Source organism: Sinocyclocheilus rhinocerous, unplaced genomic scaffold (genome assembly GCF_001515625.1).
Source record: "Sinocyclocheilus rhinocerous isolate Xijiao unplaced genomic scaffold, SAMN03320098_v1.1 scaffold155, whole genome shotgun sequence".
NCBI classification, from domain to species: Eukaryota; Metazoa; Chordata; class Actinopteri; order Cypriniformes; family Cyprinidae; genus Sinocyclocheilus; species Sinocyclocheilus rhinocerous.
Window position 1 is genome coordinate 196,791 of NW_015661891.1, and position 18,482 is coordinate 215,272.

Consider the following 18,482-nt stretch of genomic DNA (forward strand, 5'->3'; position numbering starts at 1 on the left):
TGAAAATCTGGAATCTGAGGGTGCAAAAAAAATCTAAATATTGAGAAAATCACCTTTAAAGTTGTCCAAATGAAGGTCTAGGCAATGCATATTACTAATCAAAAATTAAGTTTTGATATATTTACAGTAGGATAACATGATCTTTACTTAATGTCCTAATGATTTTTGGCATAAAAGAAAAATCAATAAATTTGGCCCATACAATGTATTTTTGGCTATTGCTACAAATATACCCCAGCGACTTAAGACTGGTTTTGTGGTCCAGGGTCACATATTATATTATATTATATATGCACTCTGCGCTGCTTCTCCTAAAATATCTCTTTTGCACATGTACAAAAGTACACATGTCCAGTATTTATGTAAAGTTCTTGTACAGTCTCTCTCAGATTATGTGTATGTATAGTCAACTATTTATAGTATATGTATAGGTTAACTGTTGTATATGTTTATAATTGTTTGCCTTATACGTCTATTGTTGTATGTTTATATTTAAGTTTAATTAGTATGTAGCACCGTGGTCCTGTGAGACACGACATTTCGTTCCACAATATGTCCACACATGTAGCAGAATGACAATAAAGCTTGACTTGATTTAAATTATATTCCATTGCTTATATTATATTATATTTTCCAGTAGAATGTCATAAAAATAAGTTTTCAGTAAAAAAAACCTCAAACACCTGAAAGTTGGCCCAATGAGCCCAATGTCGAGCTAATATGTGAAAACGCAAATATCGACCAATCTAAGTATAATAGCATCTCTATTTTCAAAAACCAAAATCTACTGAGCTCCAGTACCTTATTAATTGCCATTGAGAGAAAGTGGTCGAGAAGGACACGGGCCTCTGATAGAGTGCATGAGCTGATCACAGCAGAGACGTCCACTGTATCTCCCTCCTCCTACAGCGGAAAAAAAGGTTTTAAACCATTGAATCAAACATTTCTGTTCCACAATGCATTTTTTTTTCATCTTAAACAGGGACTGCTTCGGTATGTATTATGAGGATACACTGGGCAACTTTTTGAGCAATGTTGCCATCAATGGGCAACTAGGTGAGACACAGGGCCCACGACTGATCTAAAATATCCAGATAGAAATTTGTTACCCATTCTCAATGGGAAAGTGCCCAAGCAACATTGCTCGAAAAAAGTTGCCTAGTGTATCATCAGCCTTAGAGTATAATACTGTGCAAAACACAATTTCCCACAAGCACCTTGGCCTCTTCCATCTGCATGATGTTGGCCTGGCAGTCTGCAATGCTGTCGTTGATGTAGTCGATGTTAGCGGTCAGCGACTCCATCTCTTCGTTGAGAGAGAGAACAGTCCTGTCGGCATCCGTGTCTTCGCTGGCGATCTTGTCCCTCTTCCTCATCACTTTCTCTCTGCGCTTTGTCAACTCCTCACGTTGCTGTGCACGCAGAATTAAAAGAATTCAATTAACTCAATCTTGAATTCGCTCAAAATAAAAAAGCAGCATGAGACCATGAGTTAACATGTTGTCCTGTTTGATGAAAATGAAAAGGCTGTTCTTGGTCACCTTAAGCAAGCGGTTCATGTCAGTCTCCATATTGGAGATGGTCATCCTCTGCATGATGATGTCACTAATGCGCCGCTCTAGCGACTGCCATTTGGCCCGCGCCGTCCTGGTAGAGTACACTCCTCCTGTTCTCATCTGGTACTTTCTGAAATACAAGTATCATGACCGCATCAGTCACTCAGATACCCATGAGCCAACCCTTCTGAAATGAAACGCACATTACCTTGTCCCATTAGGAGCTGTGGCCCCAGCAGTTTGTGGTCTGATAGCAGCCGTACGGGGTGAAGACTCCTGCAAAGGCTCTGGTAAACTGACCTTACGGTTAACCTTGCCTGATGCTGGTCGCACTTGGCGCCTCAGGGCAGTTATCTGATTCAAAGAAGCAGGAAATAAAAATCTTAGTATCGTTCTACACGTGTTACAGTGTGAGTGATTAAAGGCATGGTTCACCCAGAAATTAAGATAATGTCATCATTCATTTACCCTCATGTTGCTCTTTCATTCATCGAAACACAAATTAAGCTATTTTTAACAAAACCTGAAAGATTCCCACCACTGAAAGTCCATTCCACCAAAACCTTTGAGATTTTTTTTTCTTTTCTTTTCACTATCTCTTCTTTTTTTCATTTCCAAAAGTTTTTGAACAGTAAGATTTTTAATGTTTGTTTTTTTTAAAGAAGTCTCTTCTGCTCACCAAACCTGCATTTATTTGATCCAAAGTACAGCAAAAACAGTAAAAATGTGAAATATTTTTACTATTTAAAATAACTCTTTTCTATATGAATATATTTTCAAATGTCATTTATTCCGCTGATTTCAAAGCTGAATTTTTAGCATCATTACTCCAGTCACATGATCCTTCAGAAATCATTCTAATATTCTGATTTGCTGCTCAAAAAACATTTTTTATTATTATTATTATGTTGAAAACAGCGGAGTAGAATTTTTTCAGGTTTCTTTGATGAATAGAAAGTTCAGAAGATTCAGAAGAATCTGAAATAGAATTTTTTTGTAACATTATAAATGTCTTTATCATCACTTTTGATCAATTTAAAGCATCCTTGCTAAATAAAAGTATTCATTTCTATCATTTCTTTTATATACTCCAAGTGTGTGTATATATATACATATATATATATATATATAATATGACTCCAAGCTTTTGAATGGTATAGTGTATGTTTCAAAAGCTTTTTATTTCAGGTAAATGCTGATCTTTATATCTTTATATTCATCAATGAATCCTGAAAAAAATGTACTTAACTGTTTTAAATATTGATAATAATAAAAAAAAAATTCTTGAACAGCAAATCAGCATATTACAATGATTTCTGAAGGATCATGTGACACTGAAGACTGGAGTAATGATGCTGAAAATTTAGCTTTGATCAAAGGAATAAATTACATTTTAAAATATATTCAAATAGAAAGCAGTTATTTTAAACAGTAACAATATTTCACAATATTATTGCTTTTGCTGTATTTTGGATCAAATCAATGCAGGCTTGGTGAGCAGAAGAGAATTCTTTAAAAAAAAAAAATCTTACTGTTCAAAAACTTTTGACCGGTAGTGTATTTGTGGAAAGTGCCTCCTTTGTCAATAAAGCTTAATGAAGTTTTATTTCTCTCTACGTATCTCTTAATATTATCTCTAGTTACATTTCATTCCAATAAAAAAAAATTCATTAGGGGCATGACTGAGCAATTAAAGGAACAGTTCACCCAAAAAAAGAAAATTCTGGTAGTGTATATATTCTTTTTTATTTTATTCTTATTTTTTAACAATTTTTAATCATCTCTAAATCCTTTCAAATAGCTACAGCTATTTTTGTACAGCATTTACAGCATTTTTGTAAAAAAAAAAAAATCATAATTCCCAACTAATCCTTATTCTGTTACCTCCTCTGCCCTCCTGCGGAGAACGAGCTCCTGCTGTCTCTTTTGAGCCTCAAGCTGCCTTAGCTGGTGCTAAACGAGACAAGATGGAGAAAAGACAATAAGAGAATGAGCAGGAATTGTATCTGAGAATATCCCATAATTCTCAGGGTACAGTGCGCCACCTCTTGTTTGCGATGGTCTTTCTTGAGTGTGGCGATCTCTCGGTTGCGGCGGGTCTCTGTGGCTCGGGTCCTCTCCTGATGTTCCTTCATCTGTTTCATCAAACCCACCTGAGCGAAACAAAGTCACCATGACAATGATTAGACACCGTTGCTACTGTAAGTGTAAATGGCCCCACACACAAACAAGCCTACCTTGGTTTTCTTCATCTCAGTAACTTCCTGCTGTAGCTTCTTCAGCTGTTTCTCGTACTGTGACTGGTTCTTCAGAAGGCGTGCGTGTTCCTTCCGTGCCGACTGCAGTTTCTGCAACTCCTTGTTCATGGAGTTCAACTTCTTCTCGTATTCGGACTTTATCTTCTTTGCTTTCTCCTCTGTACATGACTCCACTGAGCCTGCACAGAAATGTGAATAGAAATTTGGACTTTTAGGTCGCACTTTATTTTAAGGTCAAATTCTCGCCATTAACAACCCATTAACTATGACTTTCTAATTAGCTGCTTATTAGTAGTTGTTAAGCTTTGTTAAGCTATTGGGTAGGATTAGGGATGTAGAATATGGTTATGCAGAATATGTGCTTTATAAGTACTAATAAACAGCCAATAGGTAAATAATAGGCATGCTAATAAGCAACTAGTTAATAGTGAGAACTGATCCCTATACTAAAGTGTTACCAACTTTTAAGTAGTAAAGTATTGTGACAGTTAAGCTGTGCAACTTACAGTACACTTTGCTTTGTTTTATAGTGCGGTGTGTAAAAGGCCTATAACTTGTTTATTATGCATTTGCATTTTCATTTAGCTGTTTCCAAATCAAGCCAGAAGAGGGCGCTCGAGATTTACTGAGATTTGAATGCTGCAGGTGCATGATTTCATTCCAAATGTGATCATCTTTTTGAAATACTCATTACTTGCATAGTTTGTTTATAGATCATATAGACCACTGAGTTATACTGTGTGTGTATCGTACCCATGTTTTGCAGTACACGGTCTCTCTCCAGCTGTGTGTCTCTGATTTTGCTCTGCAGCATCATGAGTTTCTGCTCATACTGTTGTTTGAGTGTGTGCAGACGTCTCTGACTGTTCTCCAGTTCATCGATCAGCCGCTGTTTGATGGCGATCTCACACGTGATGTTGGCCAGATCTGCCTGGAAGTCCTCTGTCAACACACAAATGCACAGAATTAAGGTTTTTAACCTCAACAGATGATAGATAGATAGATAGAAATAAAAAAGATCTGAAACATCACAGAATAAATGCAGGCATTGTACCTTTTTCCTCCTCTGAGTCAGACTCATCAGAGCTGTCCACCTCCAGCTCATCCTCCTCTTCATCACCCTCGGCTTCCTCACCTTCATCATGATCACTCCCATCCTGCAAGAGTATTGGCATTATTAGAAGCTAATTTTGGCCTCACAGAATCGCAGAGACAGTAATTAATCGAGAGCAGCATATCTTTACATGTACACACAGGAGAGAGTTAAACTTACCACTTCTGGCTCCTCATTGGCTCTCTCAGAGGCCTCTTTATCCTGCTCATTATCTGGCCCCTCCTCCTTTATGACACTGCATGACGTCAATACAATATCATTAAACCTATTACCTTAAACTCAATAAAAACAAACCCCTTAGTACCAGCATTTACATAAACACCCCTTGAAATTGTTGAAGAGGTGTCCAAAAATGTTTTGATTTCACAAATTACTTGATTCCAAGATCTATTAATAAATGATTAAATCATTCAGTGTTAGTGAGTTAGTTGAGCCGATTACACTGTTAAACTCTAAAGAAAACTCTAAAGCATCATTTATTGAGATCAACATGAACGTGAGTTGATTACACATCTTAAAGGGCTACCAGAATAAAACCCGACTAAATGAAAAGGGATTTTGATAAAAGACTCTAAAGCTTTGTTCCAAACTCTAGTGAGCTACCTACTGTACCTAGACAACATTTTAAGGTAACAAAGATATGCTCCTCCTGACATAATTATGCTACTTCCTAAGACACATTCTTTTGACCCAATATCCAATATCCCACACAGTAACAAGTTCATTGATATTTTTCACACAAGACATCTATTTGTGTATGCTATGTATTTTTATGCTTAGTAAAGCATCAAAACATTAGCGTAGTGACATGCTAATGATAACTTAGCTATAACGGTAACTAATACATAGATATCACTAAGATTCAATAAAAATAGCTGCAAATGGACTATTTGACCCAATAATTGTAGACTATGTGTTATCTATTATGTTTTTAGTAACTGAGTGTTAGCTTAGCAACATGCTAATGTCAAACTTTACCATGTGATGCTTAGCCTGAAGAGCACTATTTGGTGTTGCTGACTATGTAGAGTTTGACTAGGTTTGAAACAGGTTCATATACACTAAACTCTTGAACCGTTGATGTTTAAAGTGTTACATTAGAGAAAAGAAGAGGGCAGTACAATGGGTCAAATTTTGGTAACACTTTATTTCGATAGTCCACTTTAGACATTCTATTAACAGCAAGTAACTTTGCAACTACATGTCAACTAGCAGTTAGTAGAGTATTAGTAGACTGTCTGCTTAATATCTTCTAACACTTTCTTTGTCAACTTATTCTACTAACCCTAAACCTACCCTAACAGTCTACTCTGAGAATTAGTTGACATGTAGTTGACATGTAAAACCTACCCTAAGAGTCTACTCTGAGAGTTAGTAGACATGTAGTTGCAAATTAATGAGAATTAGTTGACATGTAGTTACAAAGTTACTTATAGTTCGTAGAATGTCTAAAGTGGACTATCGAAATAAAGTGTAACCCAAATTTTCCATTGCGCGTTGACTGCGGTTAGTGGAACAACTACATTCAATGACATTCTCCAACCTGACGTTCTCAAGATCTTCATGAGCACCTTCATCCATCTGCTGGAGTCTTCAAGAGTGAGGAGGGTTTGGTGGAGATGAGTGAGAGTAAGAGGAACCACGGTGCCAGAGATGACGGCAGAGAAGAACACGTGAGGAACAGGAATACGTCCAAATTTTCCCTTTTTAAAATTTTTTTTTGTATTTTTCGGTAGTGAATAAAATAATCTGATGTAAACAAAACTTAGTAGTGACTAGTACTCCCATCATCATGAATCATTGCAAATGACAAAATAAAATCTCTACACTCTCAAACAACCAATGGATTTTTGTATTAAACTTAAATTAAAACATTTACTTATATTCAACAGTTTTATATCATTTTGTAAAATAAGGATTAAAAAAGGATGAAAAATTATCATTTATGGCTAAATTACATTAATTTATGACTAACTAATACTAAATTATGACTATTTAAGTTGCAATAATCAGTTGCCATTGGTCAGCTACCTTTACCATGTTGCATGTGGAATTTAGGTTTAAAAAAACTTACATAAATGTAAGATTTCTCTTATTTTAGCTCACGGTAACTGATATAACCATCCTGACAAATGCATAATGTGGGTGAAAAAGTCAGGGAAGAAGAACTTTTGACAAAGATGGATAGTCACGCATAAATTAATTTGTTTTACAACATTTTTCAAATGTTTCCTCTTGGAAGCAACTCATCACAATGAGGATGCATGTGAGGAAGCATAGAAAGTGTATACCACATATTTGAGGCATACAGCAGACCAGAACAATCCCTGACACGCCCTCCTTTATCCAGGGATAAAAAGGAAATCAGAGTTTCTTGTTCCTCAGCTGCATGGTTATAAGCATCAATATCAGTAGCTTACCTCTTCTTTTTCTTCTTTTCCTTTTTCTTCAGTTTCTCCAGGTCTTTCTTTGCAATTCCAATGATGTCTGTGGCATCTTTTTCGGGTGCAAGGAGGCTGGGGGTAACAGAGGTTGGACCGTAAAATGAAGAGCGGGTGGAGGCACGGGACAGGTTCTTCCGCAGGGTTTCATTTACAGCCTCACTCTCTAGTAGCTTTGCCCTGAAGACCACAAAATACACAAACATTACACATATAGAGAGGTTTTAAGAACTTCTGACATATGGGTGCACTGTGCTTGCGTACATTACCTGAGCTCCTCAATCTCTTTGATGTAATTCTGGATCATGTTTCCGATCTCTTCATTCCCTTCACCTGCAAAAAGTCAAAGAACATTTTACTGGGTATGTAAAAACAGCACAATAATGTATTTTAGAGACGAAGGAAATGATCCCTCTTGTGTCTAGGAGATCTTAATCCATCTAGATAAGTAACAATTTTTTTTTCTTAGTATTCAACCCTATTACTAAAACATTTTGCAACCATTTCCAAAATGTGTCTGAAAACAAAACACACCCAGAATAGACAACAGGGTCCGCTTTGCCCTTTTTAAATATTTTCTGGTTGTAAACATTAAACATACAGAATAAATATAATAATGTATTTTAACAAAACAAACAAACAAAAAACAAAACAAAACAACAGGGTTGCAGTCTAGGACTATCTGCCGAATTACAGTTATTTATACACTTATATTTCCCACAAATAAAATGTACATAATATCTACATACATCTATATACATGTACATATACTGTATATATATTTTAAATTTTTCATTCATTCATTCATTCATTCATTCATTCAACAATTAAAGGTGGGGTAAGTGATTTTTCAAAAACGCTTTAGAAAACTGATTCGGGCCGAATAGCAAAACAAACTTGTAGCCAATCAGCAGTAAGGGGCGTGTCTACTCATGATGTGGAGGAGAGAGAGTTCAGTGCACAGGACGGACATTAGCCGAGCCGAGCGACAGAAAGATAGAGATGGTGGATAAAAAACAAAAGAGGAAAACGTCTGCGGAACAAAAGAAGGCTTAAGGCAAGAAGGCAAGAAGATTATAATGAGTTCTATAGTATTTTGTCGCGCCGCACCGCTCGCATCCAGTGTAATTATCCCTTATTATTAAATTAATAATCCCTTAATTTAAAAATATATCACTATTGTTTCATTTTAACTTCTCTTGCTATGTAAAAGCATTATTATTACTTAATATCTAAACTATTTGATATTTTCTTTATATGTCATTGTTTGTACCTGCTCTGGCGAGGGTCTGGTTGGCCTGGTCGCTGAGTAGCTGGGTGAGTCTGGCTCTCTGGGCATCAATGGTTTCCTGCATTGCCTTCACTCGTACACGCAGGTTATTGTTTTCTGTCTGCAGCATGGAATTCTCATGCACCATATCATTGATGCTTTCCAGACCGTCCTCGCCAACCATACGCTTGCCCTGTTTAAAAAAATAAACATGTGTAATAATGTATTCTATTCTATTCTATTCTATTATTTGTTATAAGCAATTTAACTAAAATTAAAATAATGTAAAAAATAATAATTTACTCATTTAAATTAGGAAAACTAAAATTAAGAAAAGTTCCTTTATTATATTATATAAACAAAATCTTGTTCACAAACATGTTAGAGACATCATAGTGAAAATCGAATTCTGACACAAACTTGAAACAAATAGAGACGCTGCACAAACCGTTTTGTACTCCATGAGCTCCATTTGCAGTCGAGCGATCTCTGTTCTCAGAGCACTGATCTGTTGACTGGCCCGGTCCTGGTTCACCATCACTTTGTTCTTGATGTTGCGAGCACGGTTTGCATATTTTAGCGTGTTAAGGGTCTCCATGAAGTCTCTATCTGATGGACTGATGCAGGCGATCATCACTGTCTGGCTGTAGGTCACAAAAGAGAGGCAATGTTTAAAAAACTGCACAAATACCTGCAATATCTCCTAATACAATGTCTAAAAATTGAAATAATGTACAGATGCTCACCTGTTTCCTCCTAAGGAATCTTGAAGCAGGCGAGTGAGCTTGGAGTCACGGTAAGGCACATGTGTGGAGCGTTTGCTCCTGTCACCCAGAGCGCTGATCACATTGCCAAGAGCTAACTTTACCACCACAAAACAAAGACACAATTATTAGTTATCAAAGGTAATACAGACCAAATATACAGTGAATGTCTCACATTAAAAGAATCGTTCACGCAAAAATGGATATTATGTCCTTGTTTACTCCAGTAAAAATGCTAATATATATATGTATATATATATTAGTGCTGTCAAACGATAATCGCAATTAATCGCATCCAAAATAAAAGTTTTTGTTTACATAATAATATATGTGTATTGTATATATTTATTATGTATATACAAATACAAACACATACAATATATATTTTGAAAACATTTACATATATTTATATTACATATAAATATATTTAATATATAAACATAACATATTTTTCTTAAATATATACATGCATTTATGTGTATTTATATATACATAATAAATATACACAGTACATACACACATATTTTGTAAACAAAAACTTATTTTGGATGTGATTAATCGCGATTAATCGTTTGACAGCACTAATATATATATATATATATATATATTTAAAACAGTTTCTAATATAATTGATAATTCATTATTTAACTATTATTTCATTTTATGTTGTAGTAAATTTTATGTTTGTAGTAAAACTGGACATAACTTCGGACAGAAAAGGTTACTAAGCAATTTTATCATACTGAAATCATGCTAACACACATATTGTTTATGTCTTGTAGCTATACTTGAGAAACTGTGAGTATTTTAGTGTTTATGAATTGCCCATTTTCCACTTCTTTTCTTACCAGTCCACAGTTGATAGAAATGCCCTCTTTGGCTCGGTCCCCTGTGGCCCCTGTTCTCTTCAGTCGCTCAGAGCCGGCTAAATCCACAAAGTGAAACTTAGCTGTTAGCGTCTCAAACTCGTTCATTTCTGCATACAATATATATTTTGAAAACATTTACATATATTTATATTACATATAAATATATTTAATATATAAACATAACATATTTTTCTTAAATATATACATGCATTTATGTGTATTTATATATACATAATAAATATACACAGTACATACACACATATTTTGTAAACAAAAACTTATTTTGGATGTGATTAATCGCGATTAATCGTTTGACAGCACTAATATATATATATATATATATATTTAAAACAGTTTCTAATATAATTGATAATTCATTATTTAACTATTATTTCATTTTATGTTGTAGTAAATTTTATGTTTGTAGTAAAACTGGACATAACTTCGGACAGAAAAGGTTACTAAGCAATTTTATCATACTGAAATCATGCTAACACACATATTGTTTATGTCTTGTAGCTATACTTGAGAAACTGTGAGTATTTTAGTGTTTATGAATTGCCCATTTTCCACTTCTTTTCTTACCAGTCCACAGTTGATAGAAATGCCCTCTTTGGCTCGGTCCCCTGTGGCCCCTGTTCTCTTCAGTCGCTCAGAGCCGGCTAAATCCACAAAGTGAAACTTAGCTGTTAGCGTCTCAAACTCGTTCATTTCTGAGGAGCCATTCACCAGTCTGTTATCGGTCTCCGTGTCCTGTAAGAAAACATCAAATTAAAAACTGAAGAGAGTTATATATTATAACTCATTCTACCTAAATACCCCAATAATACAAAGCTAACACACTTATCTTAAACTACAATTTTACTGAAGGTTGTTATCAATCAAATCTAAAAATATTTTTTTAAATTTCAACATGTGTCTAATATTCGTTGGAGACACTTTCAAGGCGACTCAATTCTGGTTTGACGACCAAACAGTATAACAGACACTCTTTCACAGCTGTGTGACAGTGTGATCTGAGTGAATGTTTTCCAGCTGTAGGAGATTTGATATCTAGGCGGCGCCACCTACATTGTCTGAGGCACAGACGCGAACTTGGCACAGGTGGATGGTGAAGATGGCATGAGAGCGTGAGCTCTGGACATTCATCTGAGTGCTGGCGGTGGTGCGGGACAGAGCGCCCAACCTGAGACACTGCATCATCTGAAGGAGACAGAGAGGAGAATTCTGGGTAATCGGCAATGAGATAATTCAGCTCTCCTGAACAGGACTGACAATGACGGAATACATGGACCGATGATGATGGATGGACAGGTAATTTAAACTTTACAATAACTGATCAGCTTTTATATGGAAAAAAAACATCAATCTTAAAAAATAAAAATTATAAAGACATTTTATCATAAAGACTATAGATGCTTGATTTTTATAAAGAAAACAAAAACAAAAAATACAGTATAAATAATAAAATGTATTTAAAAAGGTGTATTTTTGTGAAAAATTAACTTATAAACAACAGATGTTTTTTATATATATAATTTAACTATTTATTTTTGTAATAGATCTGGAAAATGAAAACAATATAACTGACTAATTGATTTGTATTAAAAACTGACAAAAATTTTAAAATAAATATAATAAACAATTTTTATTTAAAACAACTGAAAAAAAAAAGAAAAAGAAAAAAATTATTTACATTTATAGATAAATACAATTATTTTTAAATCACTGCACTTTTTTCTAGAAAAAAAATCTAAATCAAAGATATTATTTTTAGTGCTGTCAAACCGATTAATCGCGATTAATCGCATCCAAAATAAGTTTGTGGTTACATAATATATGTGTGTGTACTGTGTATATTTATATGTATATATAAATACACACAAATACATGTATATATTTAAGAAATATTTACATGTATACATATTTTCATATTTATATAAGATTTAATAAATATAAATATACATATTTTCTTAAATGTAGGGATGCACCGATACCACTTTTTCCAGTACTCGCCCGATACGATACTTTTATTTTTGGTACTTGCCAATACCTGGCATCTTCATGGATCTTAATGTTGGATTTCTGCTTGCGGGCCTCCATATCTCGAGTGGAATCAAACAGGTCAAGCACCTCCTCATTGTACAACTATGAAACAAAACACCGCACCTTAGTCGGCTGAAAATATACAGGAGTGGTTAAGTAATTAATTAGCCAAGCTCAGACATGTATGCTAACATCTCCAACGTCTGCCAATCTCTGCCAAAATTACGACAGGCGTGTTACATTTGTGGCATGCTGTCAACACCACCCTTTGCATGACAGCAGCTCTGTTACACTTATCAGAGGATAAATTTAAACCTCAGTGCTGATATGGAGAGATAACTCAACACCTTCACTTCCATAAAAGCCAGGAAATAACACACCTGTCAGTTGAAAGTTGGCTAATGGTAGTTTCTTGAGCTCAGATAAAGCCAAACTGACGAAGTGAAACTGACAGTTAAGGTTGTTATTTACCTCTAAGAACTGGGCATTGATCTTAAACTCAGGTACGGGTCGCCCTTGTTCTGTGGCGGCCTGTCTACGCTCCTCGATGCCTCTGAAGAGGTGGCTGATGGCCCGTGGAATAATTCCCAGCTCCTCTTCATTGATGTTCACGTCAAAGCCCGTGCCCATGCTGTAGGTCTTTCCCGAACCGGTCTGGAAAGATTCAGGAGGATGTGAGGTAAACAAGTCCACTCAAACAGAGGATATTCTTGGTTAACTTTTGATGTGTTTCAAAGTTCCTCATTGTACATTAAAGGAATATTTCAGATAATTTCCAATACAAAGTCTATGGACACCACCTGCAACATGCTTTCAATTACCGTGGAAAATAAATTCAATTTGTCCCTCAGTTTGAACAAACAAACAAGAAAAACATTTACAGTAATGTTGTTATATGCTGTATAATGCTGTTGAAAGTCAATGAGGAAAATGTTCTGGAAGGTTTAAACACAATAATGTCAAGCTCATATATTTTTTTCTCAACATGAAAATAGCAAAATATATATATACCACAAAAATCATTTCAACTTGCCCCTTTAGTTTGCACAAACATGAAAGCAAGATGAAAACATTTACAGTAATGCAGTTACAATCAAAGTGAATGAGGCAATGCTTGTTTTTTAACCACATATACATATATATATACATACAGTGGTGTGAAAAAGTGTTGGCCCCCTTCCTGATTTCTTATTTTTTTGCATGTTTGTCACACTTTAATGTTTCAGATCATCAAACAAATTTAAATATTAGTAATGAGTCAAAACTCATTTAGGGTAAAAAAAAAACCCATGGTCTTGGTAAAAAAAAAAAACATAGTCTTGTGAAAAACCTGCCTGTGCTGTTGGTATGTGTGGTAAATGTGAAGCAGAGACATTTTCTTTTAGCCGAGGCAACAGAGGGGGGTGGGGGGGTGACAGTCCAGACAAAAGAAGTTTGGGGTCTCTGTCACCATAGACACACAGAGGAATGACACACGGGGCCTGAGCGCACATCATCCACTGAAAGAGACGCTGACAGGAAGACAAGACCCCTGAACAACAGGGAGAGAATTAACAAAGCCAGAAAAGGCTGAAGAAGAGGAGGGACTCTCATGAGGGAGAGTTTTTTTTAATCATTATTCAAAGAAAGAACTTAAGACGTAATACACTACCTCTGTTGGGGGAAAAAACAACGCATTAGGACTGAGGAGATCAGACCTTTTTAGTAATCTATTAGTGTTAGATTACTAAAAAAAATGCAGCATTCTTGTCTGAACATGTCCATCGTTCAGGTTCTGACAAAAGTTTCATTGTTTGTTTGCTTTGCTTGATGTGTAGCATGCTCCACAATTGCTTATACTGTCACTGCTTTGTGTTTGTAAAAAAAAAATTACTTGTTATACCATTAAAAATGTAGTTAGAAACACAACTTTTAGGAATTTTGCAGCCTAAATAAGTCGGCAGAAGTAAAAAGCTAAACGTAGGCTATAAATGAACTACACCACAATTGCATGACTTCAGCATCAACACTATTATGCTTCCAACAAGTTTGTTTCCGACATTTTCCCTGAAACAATCTACAAACAAAAAATAAGTACTACACTGAAAGCTATTTGAGGCTGCATGTTTTTAAATTAATAACTATTAAATAGCTTAATTGATCTTTCCAGTGATAATGTGGCTCAAAAAACAATGGTAAATTGTGAGGTAAATTTGCAGACCAAAACCCAGAAACAAAGTCAATGGATTATTGAATGAATATTTGGTTAAATATCTGACATAAAATCTGTGGTTAACACAAGCTCGAGATATTTTCATGTTTTATTCTAAAACATAAAATACATCAATAATCCCTTGTTATTTTTTTAAAGGTTTTTACTTGAAAAAAGGATCTGGTGGTAGCTAACAAGTGGCTAAATGCGACTAAATGTGTTGTTAGGAACATTAGACATCATCCCGCCAAACAGGAAAGTTCATCTACTTACTAGATTTAAGTTGTTGGAAACTGGTGAAAGGTGGTGGCGTTGAAGTTTTGCAACCGTGGTGTAGTTGTTTATAGCCTTCATTTAGATTTAGGTCTGGTGATTATATTTAGGCTTTAGGATTCATCAAATTTGAGTTAATTTTTGCATACAATCATAAACTTTTGTTGGTCACAGACCTTATTTTCTCCAGTAAGCCTAAAGCCAATTGAAAAATTCTGTTGGGCTTTGGTTGAAAGAACCAGAGTGATGCTAACTTGGTTGACCTACAAAAAATACTTAATCACTGCAGTATTAGACTTGAACAGGTAAGTTTAAGATGACTAAAACAACTAACAAAAGATTGCAGAATTTAATTAAATATTTCCTTTAGGGCTGTCAACGTTAACACGTTAAAGCATGCGATTAATTTTACAATCCTTAACGAGTAAAAATAATTTAACGCAATTAACGCAAAATTACTGAAGCAAAATTTCTATTCTAACCCTTTAACCCAATTTTGCTTCTCTGCTTGCGATCAGATCATTTTAAGCTGCTAAACTCTGGGAAAGTTTTCAGTCCAATGATCCAGTAAGCGAATGCATTCAAACAATCCATCCAAAACAGCGCTAATATAAAGGAAACCAGGCTGATTACATCAGAGATTGCAGAGAGAACAGACAACTCACGTTGTGTTTTCAGTGAATTATTCATTGCAGTGTGTTTCGCTTTAAAACACGAGCTCTGTCATATTCTGTGATTGTCTCTGAAGAGCGCGAGCCCCCTCACACGTCACACGTGCTGTGTGAAGTACAGACTGAACGGATTGTTAACACATCCCACCGCTGTATGGCCAGATGAGACGCAAACTACGTTTTCTCGCTAGTAATGTTTTGATGGATGAAGACTGCAATCAAGGTAAAGACGATTGCGGTGGCATACCGAAGTCATACCGTACAGTAAGCCTGTTCGGTATCGCAACTTGGCTTCTCTAAAATGTAAAAAGCTCTTTGCTGTTGCACTGTACACATACGATAAAATTCAGAATTATTTTCTTTCATATGTGCTTATATGGGCTCCTTGTTATATCATTTGGTTCTTTGGTGTCCTTTTGGAGTTTCTAAGTGTCCTTTTTTGGAAAGACATCTACATTTATCTTGAAAAAAGCTTCCAGAAAATACAGATTTTTGAGTATCACCCTTCAATCTTTTGGTTTACTTTGCTGAATATAGCAAATGATGACAAAATAAACATTTGAAACAAGATACATGGTCTATGCTTAATTTCATGAAGTGTGTGATTAATCGCTATTAATTACAGAAAAAGGGTGTGATTAATAGCTATTAATAATAATGATTATTAGATTAAAATTTTTTAATCTATTGACAGCCCTAATTTCCTTACAAATCAAGAACATGTAGCAAGCTGTGAATTGGTTTTTGAACTGGCTCTATTAAAGAGTTCAAACAAGACAATTCACTAAAACGTAACTATTTTATGAGGTGATGATTTCATATGAATTGGTACAATGCTATTCATATGGGGAAAAAAAGCATGAAGGTCCACCCTAAACATACATCCCTAAACCATCAGTGTCGCATAAACAGACTGTATGAAAACTTACGAATAAGATTCATACAAATTAGCCAAAACAAAATATATTGTTTTGAACTGCCATGAGAGTGTGCTAAAAGTTGTGTTCAGAACATTTAACTCAATAATAATTCCAATAATACTAATGAAATTCTTGGCTGAAATGGAAAACGTCTGGATCAGAAAGTTCTGGGCTGAAAACATAAACATTTTCAGTGTTGACTGACTTCTTGACTGATTGCTGATGTTGACTGATTACTTCACTTCATCACTGGGTTTCTTGGCATTTTACAGTCTCACCTGTCCATAGGCGAAGATAGTGGCATTATATCCTTCAAAACAGCCTTCGATGAGTTTCTCAGTGCAGTTGCTGTAGATACTGTCCTGCTGCGAGTCCATGTCAAAAACATAGTCAAACGTGAAGGGCTTGTCCTTTCCCAGAACAACCTGGGGCTCCCCAGGGGTCACGAACGTGCAGATGTGACATCCCTCTATCTTTTCCTTTGACAACTGTGGACGAATCCTGGAAAAATAGAGTGTTTATGTTAAAGAGGAAAATTATTTATCTGAATAAATGTTTTTTATCTTAAAACAGTGTTAGATTAAAAAACATATTTTTGAATGAACAATGGCGAATTGTTGTATGACAGTTAAAAAGTTGGTATATTCTATATTTTAATAATCTACTGATTTGATATTTATTTATATTGATTTGATATGTTTTTATTTCATGGAAACAGTCAAGAAAGTCAAGATCTTTGAGGTGGTACAGGCCAAAATTCCTATTTTAACAGTCTATACATTGTTTTGATGTTTATAAGATATACTAGGTTAGTTATGTTACATAATGGTTTATCTAACAAATCTATTTTTTTTAAAAAGCCTCTAATGATTTAAAAAGGTCTTCCAAGAATACTGTATTCGTGGAAAGTGCCAAAACACTCCAATCCTGAGTTCGTTCATGAACACAGACGTTCTCTGTTAGTGGAGAGCGAGAGAGGAAGCTCTGGCAACACGATAGGTAAACAGTCACACCCTGGGATTCATTTACTCACGTTTTCTGTTTTCATTATTTAAACCTTTCCTCCAACACAACCTGCTGCTCTGCCTTTTACTTTTTAGCCCTTATTCTAATGACTTTTTGAAGGAGACGTATCACAGAAAAAACTTGAATTTTGAATTTATGTACTAATGTATATAATATTAAGAGCACAAAGCATCCTCTTGGTCCACCCAGATGATTTATTGAAAATGAATTACAAAAATGTACAGTAGTAATTTGATGGTTATGATATCAAAACTGTGAGCTCATTCATATATTGTAGATGTAAACCCAACACACATTAACATTACCAAGTATGTGAAAGTAAATGATTATAGTTATGCAAGTCCCATGCAGAACTTGCAATGTGTCTGAATACAATAATTAATGCAATGCAAGTGGTCAGTGAGAGGGTAAAAATAAATGTCATGTAAAACTAAATTATAAATTTTTTGTGGAAGAAATATGACTTAAATATGAAAACAACAATATTTTGAAATTATGTTATTAGTTTTTAGTATTAATTATAATTGAAAATATTTATCTGTTTTTTTTTTCCCTGTAAAAAACTGAAGGCAAATGGTGGTCCAGTAGTGCACAACACAATGCATAGGACTAATTTCGTTGTGTTGTGGCTTGTTTCCGTTGTGTTGCGACTGGTTTCCGTTGTGTTGTGACTTGTTTCCTTTGTGTTGTGCTAATTTCGTTGTGTTGTGGCTTGTTTTTGGTTGGTTGCGACTGGTTTCCGTTGTGTTGTGACTTGTTTCCTTTGTGTTGTGCTAATTTCGTTGTGTTGTGGCTTGTTTCCGTTGTGTTGCGACTTGTTTCTGTTGTGTTGCGACTTGTTCCCATTGTGCTGTGCTAATTTCATTGTGTTGCGACTTGTTTCTGTTGTGTTGTGGCTTGTTCCCATTGTTTTGTGCTAATTTTGTTGTGTTGTAGCTTGTTTCCGTTGTGTTGCGACTTGTTTCCTTTGTGTTGTGCTAATTTCGTAGTGTTGTGGCTTGTTTCCGTTGTGTTGCGACTGGTGTCCGTTGTGTTGTGGCTTGTTCCAATTGTGTTGTGCTAATTTTGTTGTGTTGTGGCTTG

General features: G+C 35.2%; 1 protein-coding gene across 1 annotated transcript in view; it reads right to left on the reverse strand.

Moving 5' to 3' along the window:
- The window catches only part of LOC107726820 (kinesin-like protein KIF21A), a 49,577-nt gene that overhangs the window by 14,378 nt on the left and 16,717 nt on the right, over nt 1-18,482 (reverse strand). The window contains 21 exon segments of the mRNA XM_074560130.1: nt 802-903; nt 1,218-1,412; nt 1,542-1,686; nt 1,765-1,910; nt 3,441-3,509; nt 3,602-3,709; nt 3,794-3,993; nt 4,568-4,756; nt 4,869-4,971; nt 5,088-5,163; nt 6,472-6,519; nt 7,349-7,549; nt 7,639-7,702; nt 8,643-8,832; nt 9,088-9,283; nt 9,386-9,501; nt 10,858-11,025; nt 11,344-11,527; nt 12,326-12,420; nt 12,790-12,972; nt 16,652-16,874. Of these exon segments, the coding sequence (XP_074416231.1) occupies nt 802-903; nt 1,218-1,412; nt 1,542-1,686; nt 1,765-1,910; nt 3,441-3,509; nt 3,602-3,709; nt 3,794-3,993; nt 4,568-4,756; nt 4,869-4,971; nt 5,088-5,163; nt 6,472-6,519; nt 7,349-7,549; nt 7,639-7,702; nt 8,643-8,832; nt 9,088-9,283; nt 9,386-9,501; nt 10,858-11,025; nt 11,344-11,527; nt 12,326-12,420; nt 12,790-12,972; nt 16,652-16,874 (3,001 nt within the window).